The 17,464-nt window shown below is 39.1% G+C and overlaps 1 protein-coding gene across 2 annotated transcripts in view; it reads left to right on the forward strand.

Moving 5' to 3' along the window:
- Nucleotides 1–17,464, forward strand: part of Npepps (aminopeptidase puromycin sensitive) — an 82,777-nt gene that overhangs the window by 38,183 nt on the left and 27,130 nt on the right. For both annotated transcript variants that reach the window (XM_052194484.1, XM_052194485.1), the window contains 9 exons: nt 715–836; nt 3,985–4,092; nt 5,424–5,624; nt 6,230–6,326; nt 6,439–6,472; nt 7,238–7,352; nt 11,304–11,468; nt 13,386–13,490; nt 14,679–14,739. In XM_052194484.1, the coding sequence (XP_052050444.1) occupies nt 715–836; nt 3,985–4,092; nt 5,424–5,624; nt 6,230–6,326; nt 6,439–6,472; nt 7,238–7,352; nt 11,304–11,468; nt 13,386–13,490; nt 14,679–14,739 (1,008 nt within the window). The remainder of the gene's footprint in view (nt 1–714; nt 837–3,984; nt 4,093–5,423; nt 5,625–6,229; nt 6,327–6,438; nt 6,473–7,237; nt 7,353–11,303; nt 11,469–13,385; nt 13,491–14,678; nt 14,740–17,464) is intronic.

The raw sequence follows: 17,464 nt of genomic DNA on the forward strand, positions 1-17,464 counted from the left end.
ATAGGGTTTACATTTAGGTTCCATTTGTGCTTAGCTTGGTCAGTTCTCTGGCGCTCACACTCAGATGACCACGTGAGCCCTACATGCCGTAGCTGATCAAATAATTGCTCTTCCCTGCAATTCCTTAGAAGAATATGCAATCAGTATTCTATCTGGATCAAAAAAGCATTGTCTTTAGTGGTAGAGTAATTGGCTACATTTTGTGTGCTAAAGTCTTCTAAAAAAAGACTAAAGGCCTGATGTAATTAGCTGAGAGCATGTTTTAGGTGAAAGCAGTTGTCTTGCTGCTTAATAGTTTCAGGACTTTGACTTAGCATTTTTAGTCCTCAATTTTCTCTTCTACAAAAGGGGACAATATTACATCTTTATAAATATTCACGTATATTTTTAGAAGTCCCATGCACAGAAAAATATCAGACATTTAATAATAAAGGTTTTCTTTCCTATTTTTATCTTCATATATTGTGGTAATTTGAGACTTAATGAAATTATTTTCTAAGTAGTCCCCCTAAATAAAACTTAAAAGATGAGTTTGCCATTCATGTCAGCCAATAGAGTATTCTCTCCAGAGCCAAAAAGAATATTTGAAAAAGGAAATAAATGCTTTCAACATTGTAATAGCCTATTGAATATAGTGTTTTGAGGGCATCTTTTGGTTCCTGTATTTATTATTAACATGCCAATAAAAAGGTCTGTGTTCATCTTCAATCACAGGTACAGGAACCTTAAAGATAGATTTTGTTGGCGAGCTGAATGACAAAATGAAAGGCTTCTACAGAAGCAGATACACCACCCCTGCTGGCGAGGTGCGCTATGCTGCCGTCACTCAGTTCGAGGTAGGTGTGACTGTGGTCGCTAATGCTATTCTTGGTTTTTTATTTTATTATTTGTGTTTTTAGCACAGCTCTCACTATCCCTGGCTGGCCTAGAACATGCTTTATAGATCAGGCTGGCCTAGAACTCGGAGATCTTACTTGCCTCTGCGTCCAGGGTGTTGGGGTTAAAGGAGGGTGCCACCACACCTGGCCCAGAATTTGTATTTAGTATTGACGGTTCTGCTCTTAGAGAGTTTGTAGCTACAGAGGATCTGACACTTTCTGGCCTTTCTCTGAGAGCACTTGCTCTTACCTGCATGCATGTACACATACACCTAGAAATAAATCTTAAAAATAGGAACCTTTCAAAAAGTATAGGAGGGAAGGAGGGATATATAGATTGGAGAATGATAGTATATTCATGTATATATACATATTCAGGTAATGAAATTCCGTATCAGATTTGCTCGTTGTTATTGTTGTTTTAGACTGTGTAGTGAATTTGAGAGCTGCCAGGACTGCACAGTGCTACCATACCCAAAATAAACCAAAATACATATCACACAATACACATGTACGCATGTTTCTTTGCAATTATCCTGTATTTTAGGCTACAGTGCATCTCTACTTTTTTCTTTTTAAATTTACTCTTCAGTGTATTTTAAATAGTCAAAAGTCCGGTTCATTTCAACTCCTTTACTGTAAACTAGAGGGCAGAGACTGTCTTATCATTGCCTTCTACTCACCTGTGATGACCTGCTGCAGCAAACCCTGAACTTCAGGAATCCTTGTTCTTGATCTTGGCAGATTTGGCATCTACCCACTGGGCTGTGAGCAGAAAGTCCTTGATTTATTCCTTAATTTTTCAAGGCATGGTGCTAGGTGCAGGCGACTGTACTGACTTCAAATTTTATTTGATTTAGCTTTCTTCCCCACCTACCAATAACCTCACACCTTTGGGGTGTTTTGAGACATGATCTCCTTATGTAGCTTTGGCTGCCCTGGAACTCATGATGTAAACCAGGCTGACCTCAGACGTGCAGAGATACGCTTGCCTTTGCCTCCCAAGTGCTGGGATTATAGGTATGTGCCACAGTGTCTGCCTGGTTTTGTTGTGTTTTTAAAATATTATTATTAAAGTTGTTCTTTTACAGTAGCATATACGTATATAGCATATTCCTCCCTCTTTTATCTCCCTTACACACAGACACACACACACACACAGACACACACACCATCTCTTTCTCACATTCTTGCCTTTTTGTTTTACTTGGTGACTCAGATTTTGTATACATCTATGATTTTAAACTTTTTTTAAGTTCTCTTAAGTGGGAGCCCGTGTGAGTACTTTTGTGTATGCAGTTTCAGGTCCCACATAGGTGAGATGTCCATTGCTCTGGAGTTACAGGAAGTTCTGACATCCCAGCATGAGTCCTGGAAACTGAATCAGGTCTTCTCCAAGAGCAATACATATGTGCCTGACCTCTGGGCCATTTCTGACTCTCTAGTTTTAACCAGTACTGTCTGCGTGACCATGAGGTTGGTCCTATCTACTAGAACCGGGTGGGTTTACCATTTAGGACACAACTGAAAGCAATGACTGTTTCACCCCAGAAGCTATCAGTCTTTTAAAGTTAGCATGGAGAGCAAACAGTTGGGGTTTTGTTTCCTTCCTTCCTTCCTTCCTTCCTTCCTTCCTTCCTTCCTTCCTTCCTTCCTTCCTTCCTTCCTTCCTCCCTCCCTCCCTCCCTCCTTCCCTCCCTCTCTCCCTCCCTCCTTCCCTCCTTCCCTCCTTCCCTCCTTCCCTCCTTTCCTTCCTTCCTTCCTTCCTTCCTTCCTTCCTTCCTTCCTTCCTTCCTCTGGAAGAGGAACTGGTGCTCTTAACTGCTAAGCTATCTTACCAGCCTTTTTTTTTTTTTTTAAAAATAAGAGCTTCGGTCAGGCCTTGGTATTGGACAGGGAACCTGTGTCTCAAAAAGTAAGGGGGGGGAGAAAAAAAGAAAAAAAAAACCAATCAAAAACCAAGAAAGAGTTTTAATTAGCTAGACTAGCTGGCCAAGGAACCCTTATATCTTCTTATCTCTGTTTCCCTAGGATTACAATTATAAAATACTACCATAATCAAACTAAGGATCAATCTTAATTCATCCTACTTGCTTAGTTTGCATTTCCTGACTAAGTTATCTCTGTAGTCCCATTTTTAATTTTTATAGAATGCTACCTCTAAGTAGGTCAGATAGTGAGTTTAATGTATAACATATAGACGGGCCATTAAATAAATGACCTTTTTGAATGTGTAGAGCAGCTGTATTTATTCTCAGTCTACATAAAGAACAGGGTGCATCAGGGATTTGGAATATTTTTACTTATTTATTATATTACCCAACATGTTTTTATTACTGTATTGCTTATTATTAATTTAAAATAAAATCCAGAGGCATCTTCTCTCATATTTTCCCTAATTTGAATCCTTACAGCATGATATTAAATGGTCTGAGCTTTGGATTGTGTCTGCTGTATTAGTAAAGCTGTTCATGTTAAATCTGAATGTTAAAATATTTTAATAAAAGCAAAAATATAATTACAACAAATAATTCTCATTTGTCATGATCTGCAGCAGAACAGAACAGTAGACAAAGAGTTGCTCATGTGACCCTGGTAGTATCATTGTATGTCCTTTGTGGTCAGCACACAGCTCATCACCTGGCAAAGTAGAAAGTCAGTCTTTGAAGCCTGGAGATAGAAATGAGTAGCTGAGTCCTGGCCTGTTATACACAGGGTCCTGGGTTTTGATTTTTTTCAATCCTGAAAAAAAAAATGAAAGAAAAAGAAGGGGGTGGAGAGAGCTCAGAGGTTAAGAACACAGGCTAATCTTCAAGAGAACTCAGGTTCAATTCCCAGCACTCACATGGCTACTCAAACCCATCAGTAATTCTAGGTCCACGAGATCTGATGTCCTATTTTGGTGTCTGAGGGTACCAGGCACAAACTTGGCATAAAAATACACTTGCAGAGAAAACACTCATTAAACACAGTTTTTATAAAAAGGAAAGAAAAAAAGGAGAGAAATAATTCACTAATGAACAATAGCAAAGTGGCAGTGATTTCATGAAACAATCTCTGAGGTTAACTAAGTGGTATTTATATGAGTTTATATTTTTTCCTTCAGGCTACTGATGCTCGAAGGGCTTTTCCTTGCTGGGATGAGCCTGCTATCAAAGCAACTTTTGATATCTCGCTGGTTGTGCCTAAAGACAGAGTGGCTTTATCAAATATGGTATGTATGTGCTAATAAACTTTCAATACTCTGTGGTAAATTTGCTTTGTTGATTAAGTAGGAGACATGAAACCACCTAGCTTACTACAAACAGAATCATTGTTACTGGTTTCCTTTATTTTCAGTAAGTCCTGTTTTTCTCAGTTGCTTTCTAATGGCCCCTAAGAGAGCCACAGTAAGGCAAGACTCTGACTGTGTAGTTTTGTTTTTAAGTCAGTGTACTGTATCCAAGGCTGTCCTTTAGTCACTTCATAGCTCAAACTGGCCTTGAGCTTACACCTGCCTTCCTTCCTCTCTTTCTCGGGGGCTAGGACTGTCCATGAGCTGCCACTTTATCTACTTTTTAAAGCCGGAGGACATAATTAAGGAACATTAATGTGAATTAAACTGCAATAGCAGTGTCTTGGCTTTCTTATTAATCCCAGCACATGGGAGCCAGAGACAAGTGGATCTCAAGTGGAGTTGAAGGCCAGGCAGAGCTGCATGGTGAGACCCTATCTCAAAAAACAAAACTGGAAGAAAGCACCCAGTGTTTGCACGTAAACTATTCAAGAGAAGTTATCTTCTCTTTTTAAGTTCTTAGGTGTTTTAACACTTTGCTTCCAATTTATTTATTTATTTATTTATTTATTTATTTATTTATTTATTTCCTTTTTTTTTTTGTTTTTTTTGGGATTTGGTTTTTCCGAGACAGGGTTTCTCTGTATAGTCCTGGCTGTCCTGGAACTCACTCTGTAGACCAGGCTGGCCTCAAACTCAGAAATCCACCTGCCTCTGCCTCCCAGTGTGCTGGGATTACAGACGTGTGCCACCACTGCCGGGCTGCTTCCAATTTCTTAGTATAAGAACTTTATCAAAGACCAGGCAAGGTGGTACATACCTTTGATCCTAGTACAGTAGATCTCTGAGTTATATGCTTGCCTGTTTACATGGCAAGATCCTAGCCAACCAAGGGCACATAGTTACTCAAAAAGGAAAGAAGAAGAACTTGTTTGGTTTCGAGACAGGATTTCTCCCTGTAGCTCTGACTGTCCCGGAACTCTGCTCTTTAGATCGGACTGGCCTTGAACTCCATGGAATCTCTACCTCTGCCTTCTGAGTACTGGGACTAAAGGTGTGCATCACCACCATTCCACTGAAGGAAAATTTTCTTCTAAGAGCAAAGACCTTCATAATATAAAAACACAGATGAACCTGGTTAAAATACCATTCTAAGAAAGGGAACGGGAAAAAATACTTGAGCCTATAGGTTTTTGCATAGTATTTACTCTAAAATACCAATATAAGTCTCCTTAAATTTTTTTTGTTTTCTGTTTTCATTTTTTCTTAAGAATGTAATTGACAGGAAACCATATCCTGATGATGAAAATTTAGTGGAAGTGAAGTTTGCTCGCACACCTGTTATGTCTACGTATCTGGTGGCGTTTGTTGTGGGTGAATATGACTTTGTAGAAACAAGGTCAAAAGATGGAGTGTGTGTCCGAGTTTATACCCCTGTCGGCAAAGCAGAGCAAGGGAAATTCGCGCTCGAGGTGAACGTCCTGGATGCTGGTTGTTCTGCAGTCCATAATGGGGGTGGGGTGGGGGAGGGATAGAGGTGGGGGGAATGGGGGGATAGAGGTGGAGGGGAATGGGGGGGAAATTGGGGGGTGTCACATCACTGATAAGATATTAGTACTGTTGTTTGTGATTTAATGGAAAGTTGTTTTGATACTTTCATTTCACTTTTACTAGAAATCTTTGCCATCCTTGTTGCATTAGCATTTTCTAAGATAATGATCCAGAAAATATAAAAGTTGGGACTGAGGATAGTAGGAGAGTTTGTGTTTAACAGTTGATGAAGTTGTAAGTTCAAACCTCTTGCTCTGGAGAAAAGAGAGAGAGAATATAAAAACAATTTATTTTTCTGTGGAATACCATGAAAGTATATAGTTATTATTCCTACCAACTTATAAATGGGCTAGAGTTAGGTCAGCGACAACATTTGTAGCAAACACAGTCTTCAAAGGAAGTAGGGTTGCCTGGGATCCGTTTCTAGAAGCTTAAGATAGTTTGGCTTAAAGCAGGTTTCCTTTGTGGATTTTTATGTGACTTATAATAAGGTATTCATAGGGTGTCTTGGTTTTCGTACTTACAGGTTGCTGCTAAAACCTTGCCTTTTTATAAAGACTACTTCAATGTTCCTTACCCTCTACCTAAAATTGACCTCATTGCTATTGCCGACTTTGCAGCTGGTAAAGTAAATTTCATTTTTTTTGCCGAATTGTATGACTTTATTTGAATTTTGTGATTTTTGAGGAAAAGTATGCATATATATCAATAAATGTTTATATTTATTTTATGAAGGTGCCATGGAGAACTGGGGCCTTGTTACTTATAGGTATGTTAATGACACATTACCCTGCCTTCTTTCAAATCACCGACTTCATAAGGGCTTCACTCTGTCACAGTTGAGTGGCTTTTGCTTTATGCTCCGGCAGAAATCTTCTGCTTCTTCTGGGTTTCATGAGTATTTGAAGCATGCATATGGACTTCCCTCGCTGGTGCTGCTACTGACTGAGGGTACAATATTTTTAAAGGGAGCATTTGGTACTCGTTTTTTAGCTGTGTTCTTGGCTGAGTCATGTCCAATGTAGTTTCTTCCCAAGAGTTACGTAGCTATTGCCCAACATGAAGAGCCTCCCTGATTCTGGATTTTCTAGGCAGATTTTTACATGGCCGTCAGCACAGTACAAACATGTGGGTTGCATAAGTTCTCAAGCTGAGTTTGTAAACAAGTTTTCCTTCCACTTTCGGTTGCCTTTGGATGAGCTGAGCTCTGTAGAGCCTGCTCAGTGTCCTTTTTGGGACTTTAGACTGTCTTCTGCTGTGACTTTTTCATTTCTTCTCTGATTAGTAGTCTTCATAGTCACCAGACAGCACACAGATAAACTTGTATATCTTTGATATTCTGTTGTACATAGTCTATCAAAGTAGTCTTCAGACTTCCTGTGCCCTATTTATCTTACATGTGCTGAGAAAATGTTTATTTGATATTGCTAAAGCCTAATATAAAGCCAATTGATTTATTGCCTGACCCGCCTTCATTTCTTTATGCCTGCTTTTATTGAACTGCTTTTACCATTTTATTTTATTTTTTAAACAGGGAGACGGCATTGCTTATTGATCCAAAAAACTCGTGTTCTTCATCACGCCAGTGGGTTGCTCTGGTTGTGGGACATGAACTCGCCCATCAATGGTTTGGAAATCTTGTTACTATGGTATTTAATATTTTTAAGTGCTCAAATATATCCATCTGTGTCCTGCTGCACATTATTTTGGCCACACTCTTTCAAATTTGGCTATGATGCTATGCCAAAAATTAAACATTTTCTTATACACTCTGTGCTGGTACTGCTTTAATCCCAGCAGAGAGCTCTGCGCCTCTTGGGAGGCAGAGGCAGGGGGATCTTTGGCCACATTTGTATACAAAGTGAGTTCCAGGATATCCAGGGTGACACAGAGAAGCTCTTGAAAAACAAAACTAAAAAACATTTTCTTTTAAAAGGTCTGTTTTCAAAAGTGTTGACCAGGGCAGTGCAGATAGCTCAGTGGTCAGGTACTTGCCCACATGCTTAAGATCCTTAGGCCCCCTGGCCTCCAGAGGAGGGAGGGAAGGGGAGGGAGATTCTTGAGGACAGGGGTAACATTGTATTCATTTATCGGAAAGGTTTTGTAACTATAATTTGTTTGCAAATACGAACTGTTAAGATACTATTTTAGGTGAAAGAAAAATTTGTCTTAGAAAAAAAGAATGAACTGTACAGTGAGATTCCAGACTAATTTCTTAAGTTATCTTTGTTGTATTGTTTTTGAGTTGAACTATATAAATACAAAAAGTGGTTATGTGAGTCCTTGTTGTAGTTGCCTAAAATAAGGTGAAGTTTGAAATAAAATTTTAAAAAATCTACAGAATAAAATTGAACTAAAATTCTAACTATCTAATTGGAGTTTTCAGTTACTTTATATATTTTGTACCTGTTAATCCTGCTGTTTCATCTTTACTATGAATAAATTCTATCTGTGGGAGCCAGTTACATTAGTGTTTTGAAATACAGAGTTCAATAAATGACTTAGACTTACCTGTGCCCTGAAAGAACTGGAGACTGGACTTAGCCAGATACCTTGACAGCAACATAGGCTGCCAAGAAGCTGAACCTGACTTGGATGTTGGTTAATTCCATATGTCTTAGAAAGGAGCAAAAAAACAAGTGTTTCAAGTGTGATTTAGCTAAGAACATTTTTAAAGAAAGTCAGTCTCTGAAAATAATTTCTTATACTTTTCTTCCGATGCTTAAAACTTTTCTTATAGGTTAGGTGGCTTTTAAAAAATAACTTATTTTTACTTTATGTGCATTGGTGATTGTCTGACTGTATGTCTGTGTGAGGATGTCAGATCGTGGAGCTGCTGTTGAACCCAGGTACCGTGGAAGAGCGTTCAGTGCTCTGGACTGCTAAACCATCTCTCCAACTCCAATGGTTTTTTATTTTTAATACAATTTTTATTGGAACTATATGAATTAATGCCTACATTCAAATGTCTGTAAAAATTTCTCTTGTTTGAGGGGGCTTTAGTTGTTTTTTGTTTTTTATTTTTTGAAGGTTTTCTTTGTAGTCTTGAACTGTCCTAGAACTTGTTCTGTAGATCAGGCTGGCCTTAAACTCAGATTGCCTGCCTCTGCCTCTCAAGTACTGGGATTTAAGGCATGTGCCAGTACCACACATATTTTTGTTTTGTTTTGAGACAGTCTTTCTATATAGTCCTGGCTGTCCTAGGGCTCATTATATAGATCCAACCAGGCTGGCCTTGAGCTCACAGAGATCTTCCTGCCCCTGCTTCCCTGGTGCTAGGATTAGACTTTTGTGTTGCAGTTCCTACCAAATTTTTGTGCTCAACTTTGAAAAAAAAAATTGTTTATTACCAGCAGTAAATTTTAGCAGAGGATGTACATACTTATTGTTTTGAAACAACTTTTTTCTGAGCTTACTTTCTTTATTAGATGCCAATTATTTCATAGACTGAAATTCCAAAGGGTTAGTATTCAGTAGCTTTGAACTAGCTTATCTCAGTGGGGTTATATTAATACCAGTGGGTATTATATTAATACCTAATTGATACTTAGACAAACAGCCCTTATTAATATTAAAATATTTGATCTTTGCACACTGTGTGCATTTTTACTATTCAACAAAAAATTCTCTGGCCTCTGTTTTGGATCCATATATTACTTTACTAAGAGGTTTAATCAACATCAATGAAAATTAGACTGATGTGTTCTAAAGATAGTTCTTAAATTTTTTTCATGCCACTGTGATTTTTCTATTATGCAGAAAATTCTTCATTAGTTTCTATGATCAAACGCACATAGATAGATCTCACATATTTAACAGTGTTACCTCTGTACAAATGGAAAAAAAGGTTTAATGTTTCTAGACCAGGCTCTTAATTTCTGTACATTACAACTATTCAACTTATTACGCATTCTCAGATGTGAATTTTCTGTTTCATAAATCCTTCAGTGTCATTTGTTTTGAGCTACTTTTTGCTGTGAGTGATATTTCTGCTAGATTTACATAGTCCTTGGGGCTATACTATATTTCTATTTTTTTAGAAATAGAAACCCACGTCACTGTTCTTCCAGTCATTGTACGAATAATCATTCCATAATAATTTCCACCTTTCTCATTTGGCCATGAGAGCCTGGGTTTTGTTTGGGTTTTAAGAGAATTCTTGGCTGTAAATAGTACTCTGGTTTACTGCCCAGCCTGATGCCCTTTTACAGTAAACTCAAGAATCTTTCTCTTGGGGCTGCAGAGATGGCTCAGCAGTTAAGAGCAGTGATTGCTCTTCCAGAGGTCCTGAGTTCAATTCCCAGCAACCACATGGTGGATCACAGCCATCTGTACTGGGTCTGGTGTGTCTGAAGAGAATGTTAGTGTACTCACATATATATATATAAATATTTTCAAGAAAAGAATCTGTCTCTTGTGAAGGGGCAGCATTGGGATATAAATACATAAATAAATTAAAAAAATTAATTTTGCTGGACAGAAAGGGAAAGAGACTGAGACTCTACATTCTTTACTAAACCATTTTCTTTTCCTCCTCCTCCTCTTCCCCTCCCTCCTCTTCTTCCTCTTCCTCTTCCTCCTCCCTATCCCTCCTCCTCCCTCCTGCTTTCTCCTCTTCCTCTTCTTCTTCCTCCTCTTCCTCCTTCTCCTTCTTCCTCCTTTTCCTCCTCTTCCTCATTTTCCTTCCTCCTCCTCTTCCACCCCTTCTCTCCCTCTTCTTCCTTCTCCTTTTTGAAGTGACTTCACTGTGTGGCCCTGGCTGACTTTGGAACTTGCTATGTAGAGCTGTTGGCCCAAAACTTCTAGAGACCACCTGTCTCTGCTTACTAAATAGTGGCACTAACATTTGTGGCCCCATGCCTGACCAAATAATAATTATTATTATATAATATAATAATTATTCATTTATTATTTTTTATTTTATTCTACTTTTATTTTTATTTTTATTATTTAGTAGCAGGACCAGTTAACAAGATTTTACTTTGTAACCTGAACGTACCTCCCAGGTTCTAAGATCACAAGAGTATATATCTCTCTAGGCCTTGGGAGATGGCTCCGAGCTTTAGACTGCTGGCTGATCTTTTAGAGGACTGGAGTTGGATTCCCAGTACTCACAGGGCACCTCACAACTGTTTGTAACTGCAGTTTTTGGGGATCTGACATTCTCACAAGATATACATATAGGTAAAATGTCAGTGCACATGAAATAAAAATATATAAATGGAAGAAATAAAAATAAACAAAATTCCGAAAAGGAATGTACCCCCATAGTTGGCTCAGACTAAACTTTACATGGTGGGATTTTTATATCTAGTCTTTCTGTGCTCACATGCCCCATTTACGCTCCCTGTGCACGTAAGATGCTTCTGCCTTTTTACATCTTGCAGCTAGATATTACTTGATCAGTGTCTCCAGTTGACATTTCTTTTATTCTCTCTCTTTTTTTTTCCCTCAAATATGAGTTCATTGCTAACTGGTTTCTGTGGATTTTACTTTACAAAATTACAAATTTTCAAGTAGAGTGGAAGGGAGACATGCTTTCCCTGACGCAGTGACTATTCCTATGTGCTCTTCACTCTTTCTACCTTTTTCTGTTTTAGGAATGGTGGACGCATCTCTGGTTGAACGAAGGCTTTGCATCCTGGATTGAGTATCTCTGTGTAGACCACTGCTTTCCAGAGTATGATATCTGGACTCAGTTTGTTTCTGCAGATTATACCCGTGCCCAGGAACTTGATGCCTTAGATAACAGCCATCCTATTGAAGTGAGCTACACTTTGCAACCATTTCAGTGAAATAAATAATCTGTTATATATCAGGATGTTTAGGATTCTGAAATGCAAAAACAGCTGCATGGGTGATTTCCTTTGGGTCACTTATTTATATGTATTTAGCTAATGCCTGGAACTCTTAGACTAAGTTCTAAGTACCATTTCTCTTTAAGGTACGGAACGTAAAGACATTTTTTTTTGTAAAGGTGGAAATATGGGTATCTTTATTGACTAATCATAGGAAACCTGTCTATTGAGCAACACTAACTGGTCCTAACAACAGCTGTAGACAAGTCATTGTCCTCATTGATTCTCTGCATCTGTCTGCTGTTTCACTTGTCCTTACCTCTTAAAGCTTTTTTGTCTGTTTGATTGTTGTTGTTCTTTTGTTTTTGTTTTTGTTTTTTGTTTGTTTTTCGAGACAGGGTTTCTCTGTATTGCCCAGGCTGTCCTGGAACTCAATTCTGTAGACCAGGCTGTCCTCGAACTCAGAAATGCTTCTGCCTCTGCCTCCCAAGCGCTGAGATTAAAGGCATGCGCCGCCACCACCCGGCCTGTTTTTGTTGTTGTTGTTTTGTTTTGTTTTTTAAAGGTTTTTTATTGGTAAATAGGGCCTTTTAAATTTTTTGTTTTGCTTATTTTTGTATGTGGGGGATTTGAGACAGGGTTTCTCTTTATAGCCTTGACTGTCATTGTCATTAGGCCGGCCCCCAACTCAGCTACCTGTTTCTGCCCCCCAAGTGCCAAGATTAAAGGTGTGCACCATCATTTCTATCTTTGTTTTATTTATTATTTTTGTCTGTGTGTGAGAGCACTTGCTCCAGTCTGTGTTGATATCAGAGAACTTTTGAGAGTTGATTCTTTCTCTCTTTTCACTGTAAGTTTTAGGGATCAAACTTTTACCCACTAAGCCATCTTGTAAGCTTTTGTTCTTGTTGTTTGCTTGTTTGTTTTGTTTGTTTTTTGAGATAGAATTTTGTTATGTGACTCTGGCTAGTCTGAAATTTATTATGTAGATTAGGCTGGCCTTAAAGTCATGGACACTGTTCCTCTTTTTGTTTCCTGAGAGCAAGCAGTGAGCCACCATACTTGGGTAGCTCTTTTTTTGTTGTTGTTGTTGTTTTTGTTTTTGTTTTTTTGAGTCAGGTTTCTCTGTGTAGTCCAGGCTGTCCTGGAACTCACTCTGTAGACCAGGCTGGCCTCGAAACTCAGAAATCCACCTGCCTCTGCCTCCCAAGTGCTGGGACTACAGGTGTGCGCCACCACGCCCGGCTACTTGGGTAGCTCTTATAGTTTATAAATCTTGCATCCAGAGTTCTGGAGTTGCAGTCCTGCTTTGTCTTGAACCATTGCTCTCACCCTTACCTGCCACCGTTTAGTACAGTTTCTCAGTGTGCTGACCCCAGCCCTAGCATTTCAGTGCTACTCTGTGACTATGATTTTGCTACTGTTATTAATTAATTGTAACTTAAGTATCTGATATGCAGGTTATCTGATATTTGTTCCCTGTGAAATGATTATTCAATTTCCAAACGGGTTGTGACCCACATGTTGAGAACTGCTGTTCTAAACTATTATTATATATAAATGTGTGTGTATGTGTGTATAAAATTATATAATTATAACATTAGTGGAAGAAATCAAATTGTTTTCAAGTTAATATTTCCCCAGACACATATAAGGATAAATGGAATCTTAACTGGCTATGAACAATAACAGGGATTTAAAGGGCTATATATTGTTTTATTTAGGTTAGTTATTCTTAATTTTTTGAGGATTTTCATATTTTTATGAGTAAGTTAAAAGAGAAATATCATGAGTTAGAAGGGTTTTCCTAGAAAGCTTTTTATGTAATTCAGTGTTACAGGCTGTCTGCTTCCTGTCATAACCCTGAATCACACTGTCTGCCAGGTCAGTGTGGGCCATCCATCTGAGGTTGATGAGATATTTGATGCTATATCATATAGCAAAGGTGCATCTGTTATCCGAATGCTCCATGACTACATTGGTGATAAGGTAAATAATAAAAATAACAATAATTCCAAACCTGTATTGTGAATTCAGTTTTAAAGCATGAATAAAATTTTGATCTGATTTTTATTTTATTGACATTTCTTTTTATATTGGTTATTTAAGGTTCCTAGAAGAATGATATACAAGTTAGTATGTTTGTAGTAAGAATGGGAAGGAAGCTAGCCAGCCACTGGTGGCTCATGCCTTTAATCCCAGTGCTTGGGTAACAAAAGCAGGCAGGTCTCTTTCAGGGCCACTAGCATATATAGAGTGAATTCCAGGATAGCCAGGGCATCACAGACAAACTTGTCCCAGCAGAACTAAATGAAACAAAGAATAGGAAGCTGCTATTCAACTTAAAAGCAGTTGGACATATAATCCCAGCACTGGGGAGACAGAGGCCAGCCTGGTCTGCATAGAGTGTTGCAAGCCATCAAGTGAACCCAAGGCAACTACATAGTGTCTATATTAGTTAATTTTCTGTTGATATGATAAAATACCACGACCAAGGCAACCTCTAGAAAAAAGCTAGAGGGATTTACAGCTCCAGAGAGATAGGAATCCATCCGTCACTGTCCTTGTGGAGTATGTGGTGGGCAGGCCTGGCACTGGGACAGTGACTGAGAGCTCTCTCTCTTTTGTTTTGAGACAGGGATTCTCTGTATAGCCCTGGCTGTCCTGAATGAAACTCACTTTGTAGACCAGGCTATCCTTGACCTCAGACATTGAGTGCTGGGTGTATAGACATTGTTGGGAAAAAAAGCATGTACAACCACTGCTGGCTAAGAGCTCTCTTGAGACACAACCACCAGGCAGACAGAGCGAAAGGAGAATTGCAATAATTTCCTGAAAACTAAAAGTCTGGCCCTAGTAACACACCTTCTCCAAAGGCTACAACTCCTAATCCTTCCAAACAGTTCTACCTACCGGGAATCAAGATTTCAAACACAGGAGCCTATGGGAACCATTCTCAGAACACTGTCAAGATAAATAAATAAGGCAACACATTGAAAACGCAGAAGTAGAAGGCAATTTTACTCTTAGATAAAACTTAATGAGCTTCAGAAGGATGCATGATTTTCAGCATATATAATATTTTAGTAATTAAGTACATTTACTTTTGATAAATTTGTGTATCTGCTATAAATTCTGAGATCTGACTCACTTTTATTTAAAATTGTACTTCTTCAGGACTTTAAGAAAGGAATGAATATGTATTTAACCAAGTTCCAACAGAAAAATGCTGCCACAGGTAATCTTTGCATTTTTTATATTTTTTATGACTTATTTATATTATATATTTGAGTACACTGTCTTTGATTTCACACAATCCAGAGGGGTTCATAAAGTCCCATTACAGATGGTTGTGAGCCACCATGTGGTTGCTGGGATTTGAACTCAGGACCTCTGGAAGAGCAGTCAGTGCTTTTAACTGCTGAGCCATCTCTCCAGCCCTTTTTTTTGGTTTTTTGGAGACAGGGTTTCTCTGTGTAGCCCCAGCTGTCCTAGAACTCACTCTGTAGACCAGGCTGGCCTCGAACTCAGAAATCCGCCTGCCTCTGCCTCCCAGAGTGCTGGGATTACAGGCGTGCGCCACCACCACCCTGCTCTGCAGCCCTTTTTTAATTTGTATCTATACCCTTCCATTTCTCTTGTCATGCTGGAGATCCAACTGAGGACTTAAAGCATACAATGCTCATGCTCTATCCGACCGAGCTGCGCCCTAGCCTCAAAGGTCCTGAGTTTGATTGCTCAGCACTAGACCATGGGGTGCTAGAGATAGCGTCGTACACGGGAAGGATTATTAATGCTGACTCCCCACAGATGTGGTGTGCGAAGACGTGCTCTGTACACTACGCTGCAAAGCCTGGCAGTTACTGCTTTTACTCCAGCTGCTTACAACATTCCCAGTGCTCAGCCACCGTTGCAGTTTTCATCCTTTGCCTGTCAGTGTTCTTCCCTTAGTTCATGACTTTATGATCTCTCTATTAGAATTTTTGCCTTCTAACCCAGTGCTTACAGGTTTGTTCTATACCATCTCCCCTCCGTCCCTCCCTCCCTCCTTTTTCTTCTTTGTTCAACTAAAATTATTTATTTATTTATTTATTTATTTATTTGTCTATCTATCTATCTATCTATCTATCTATCTATCTATCTATCTATCTGTCTGTCTACTTATGGTTTCTCTGTATAGCCATGGCTATTCCAGATTGCATTCTGTATAGACTAGCCTGGTCTGGAACCCAGAGATTTCCTGTCTTTGCCTCTCCAGTGCTGGGCTGACAGGCGTGTGCTGACACACCTCTTTGTAAGCTCTACTGCCCTGAGTACCTTAGTCCTTGCTTATGTTTTTAGTATCATCTCCCTATTTTTCTGTTTTAGAACTTGCTGAGTATATTGGTATTGTTTCTTTTTGTTGTTGTTGGTTTTTCTTGTTTGTTTGTTTGCTGTGTAGACTGGACTCTCCTTGTGTTTGCAAAAATCCTCCTGCTTCCGCCCCTAATTGCTGAGATTCAGTACATGCTCCACCACACCCAGCAACAGCTTTTAGTGTGTGTGTGTGTGTGTGTGTATACATACATAAGTCTAGTTTAAAGGTCTATATTGAATGTCATTTCAATATAGCTACCTAGTCTTTTGGGGGGTTGTTTGTTTTTAATCATCAGTGTATGCATTCCATGCATGCAGAGGTCAGAGGATACTCTTTGAGAGCTTATTCTCACCGGTCAACAGATGGGAGGACTGAGCTTATATCCTTCTGTAGCAAATGCTTTTACCTACAAGCTCCACCTTAGTTTTGCTTCACTTGTTTGATTTAAGATTTTATTGCTGGGCAGTGGTGTACGCCTGTAATCCCAGCACTCTAGGAGGCAGAGGCAGGCGGATTTCTGAGTTCAAGGCCAGCCTGGTCTACGGAGTGAGTTCCAGGACATCCAGGGCTACACAGAGAAACCCTGTCTTGAAGAAAACAAATCCAAAAAACCAAAAAAAAAAAAAAAAAGATTTATTTTATTATTTTTAATTATGTGGATGTGCCTGTGTGTGGGTATAGTCACATGAGTAAACCTAGCCCCCAAAAAGTCCAGAGCCATCAGATCCCCCGAAGCTGGAGTTGTGGTCTGTTACAATGGCCTTGTATGGGTGTGGAGAACTTAATTCGGGTTCTTTGCAAGAACTATATGGTCTTAGCCATTGAGTCATCTCTCTAACCCAACCCCAAAATTTTACACACAATTTTTAAAGGCACTATCTTTAACTATCCCAGGGTTTAGAAAGTAGGCTTGAACGGCTAGCTAGGAAGCCCTCGGTTTCTGCCTTTCTCTACCTCCCCAGGCTGGGATTGCAAATGCACACCACAGCCTCAGCTTTTAAGTGGTTCAAACTCAGGGCTTCATGCTCACATCCCAAGCACTTTATTTATGTGCTTGCTTTCCTTCCAGGCACGGCATGCATTGTTACCATTTTGCTTTCCCTCTATAAACAGTGAAGTTTAATCAAGTTAGTTTTTTTTCCTTTCCATTCACATTGAATATATTTAAACTTAAACTAATTGAATGAGTATCAGTAAGTTTGTCAGTGAATGTTTAATGAGCTTATATTTGTTTCTCTTTGACTTATTTATGATTAATTTTTATTATTTGCCAGAATGATTAAGTTTGTTTTAGAATAAAAGTCTACGAGTTTTGTCTGTGTGTGTGCCAAGGGTCGTGTGGAATGGCTTTCTCAGTTTCTTTCCATCTATCTTTTCTTTGAGGAAGGGTCACTGACCCTGGACCGTAACCAGTCCATCTGGTCATCCACCCGGAGCCCTCTCATCACTGCTTCCCTGGTACTCCGATTATAAAGCTTTTCCCTACAAAATGTTTTGTTTTTGAGACAGGATCTCCCTACATAGTCTAGCTGTCCTAGAACTCACTATATAGGTCAGGCTGGTCTCAAACTTAGATAAATCCTCATTCCTCTCCCTCCCAATTGTT

The sequence above is a fragment of the Apodemus sylvaticus genome, chromosome 10 (assembly GCF_947179515.1).
Source record: "Apodemus sylvaticus chromosome 10, mApoSyl1.1, whole genome shotgun sequence".
Lineage (NCBI taxonomy): Eukaryota > Metazoa > Chordata > Mammalia > Rodentia > Muridae > Apodemus > Apodemus sylvaticus.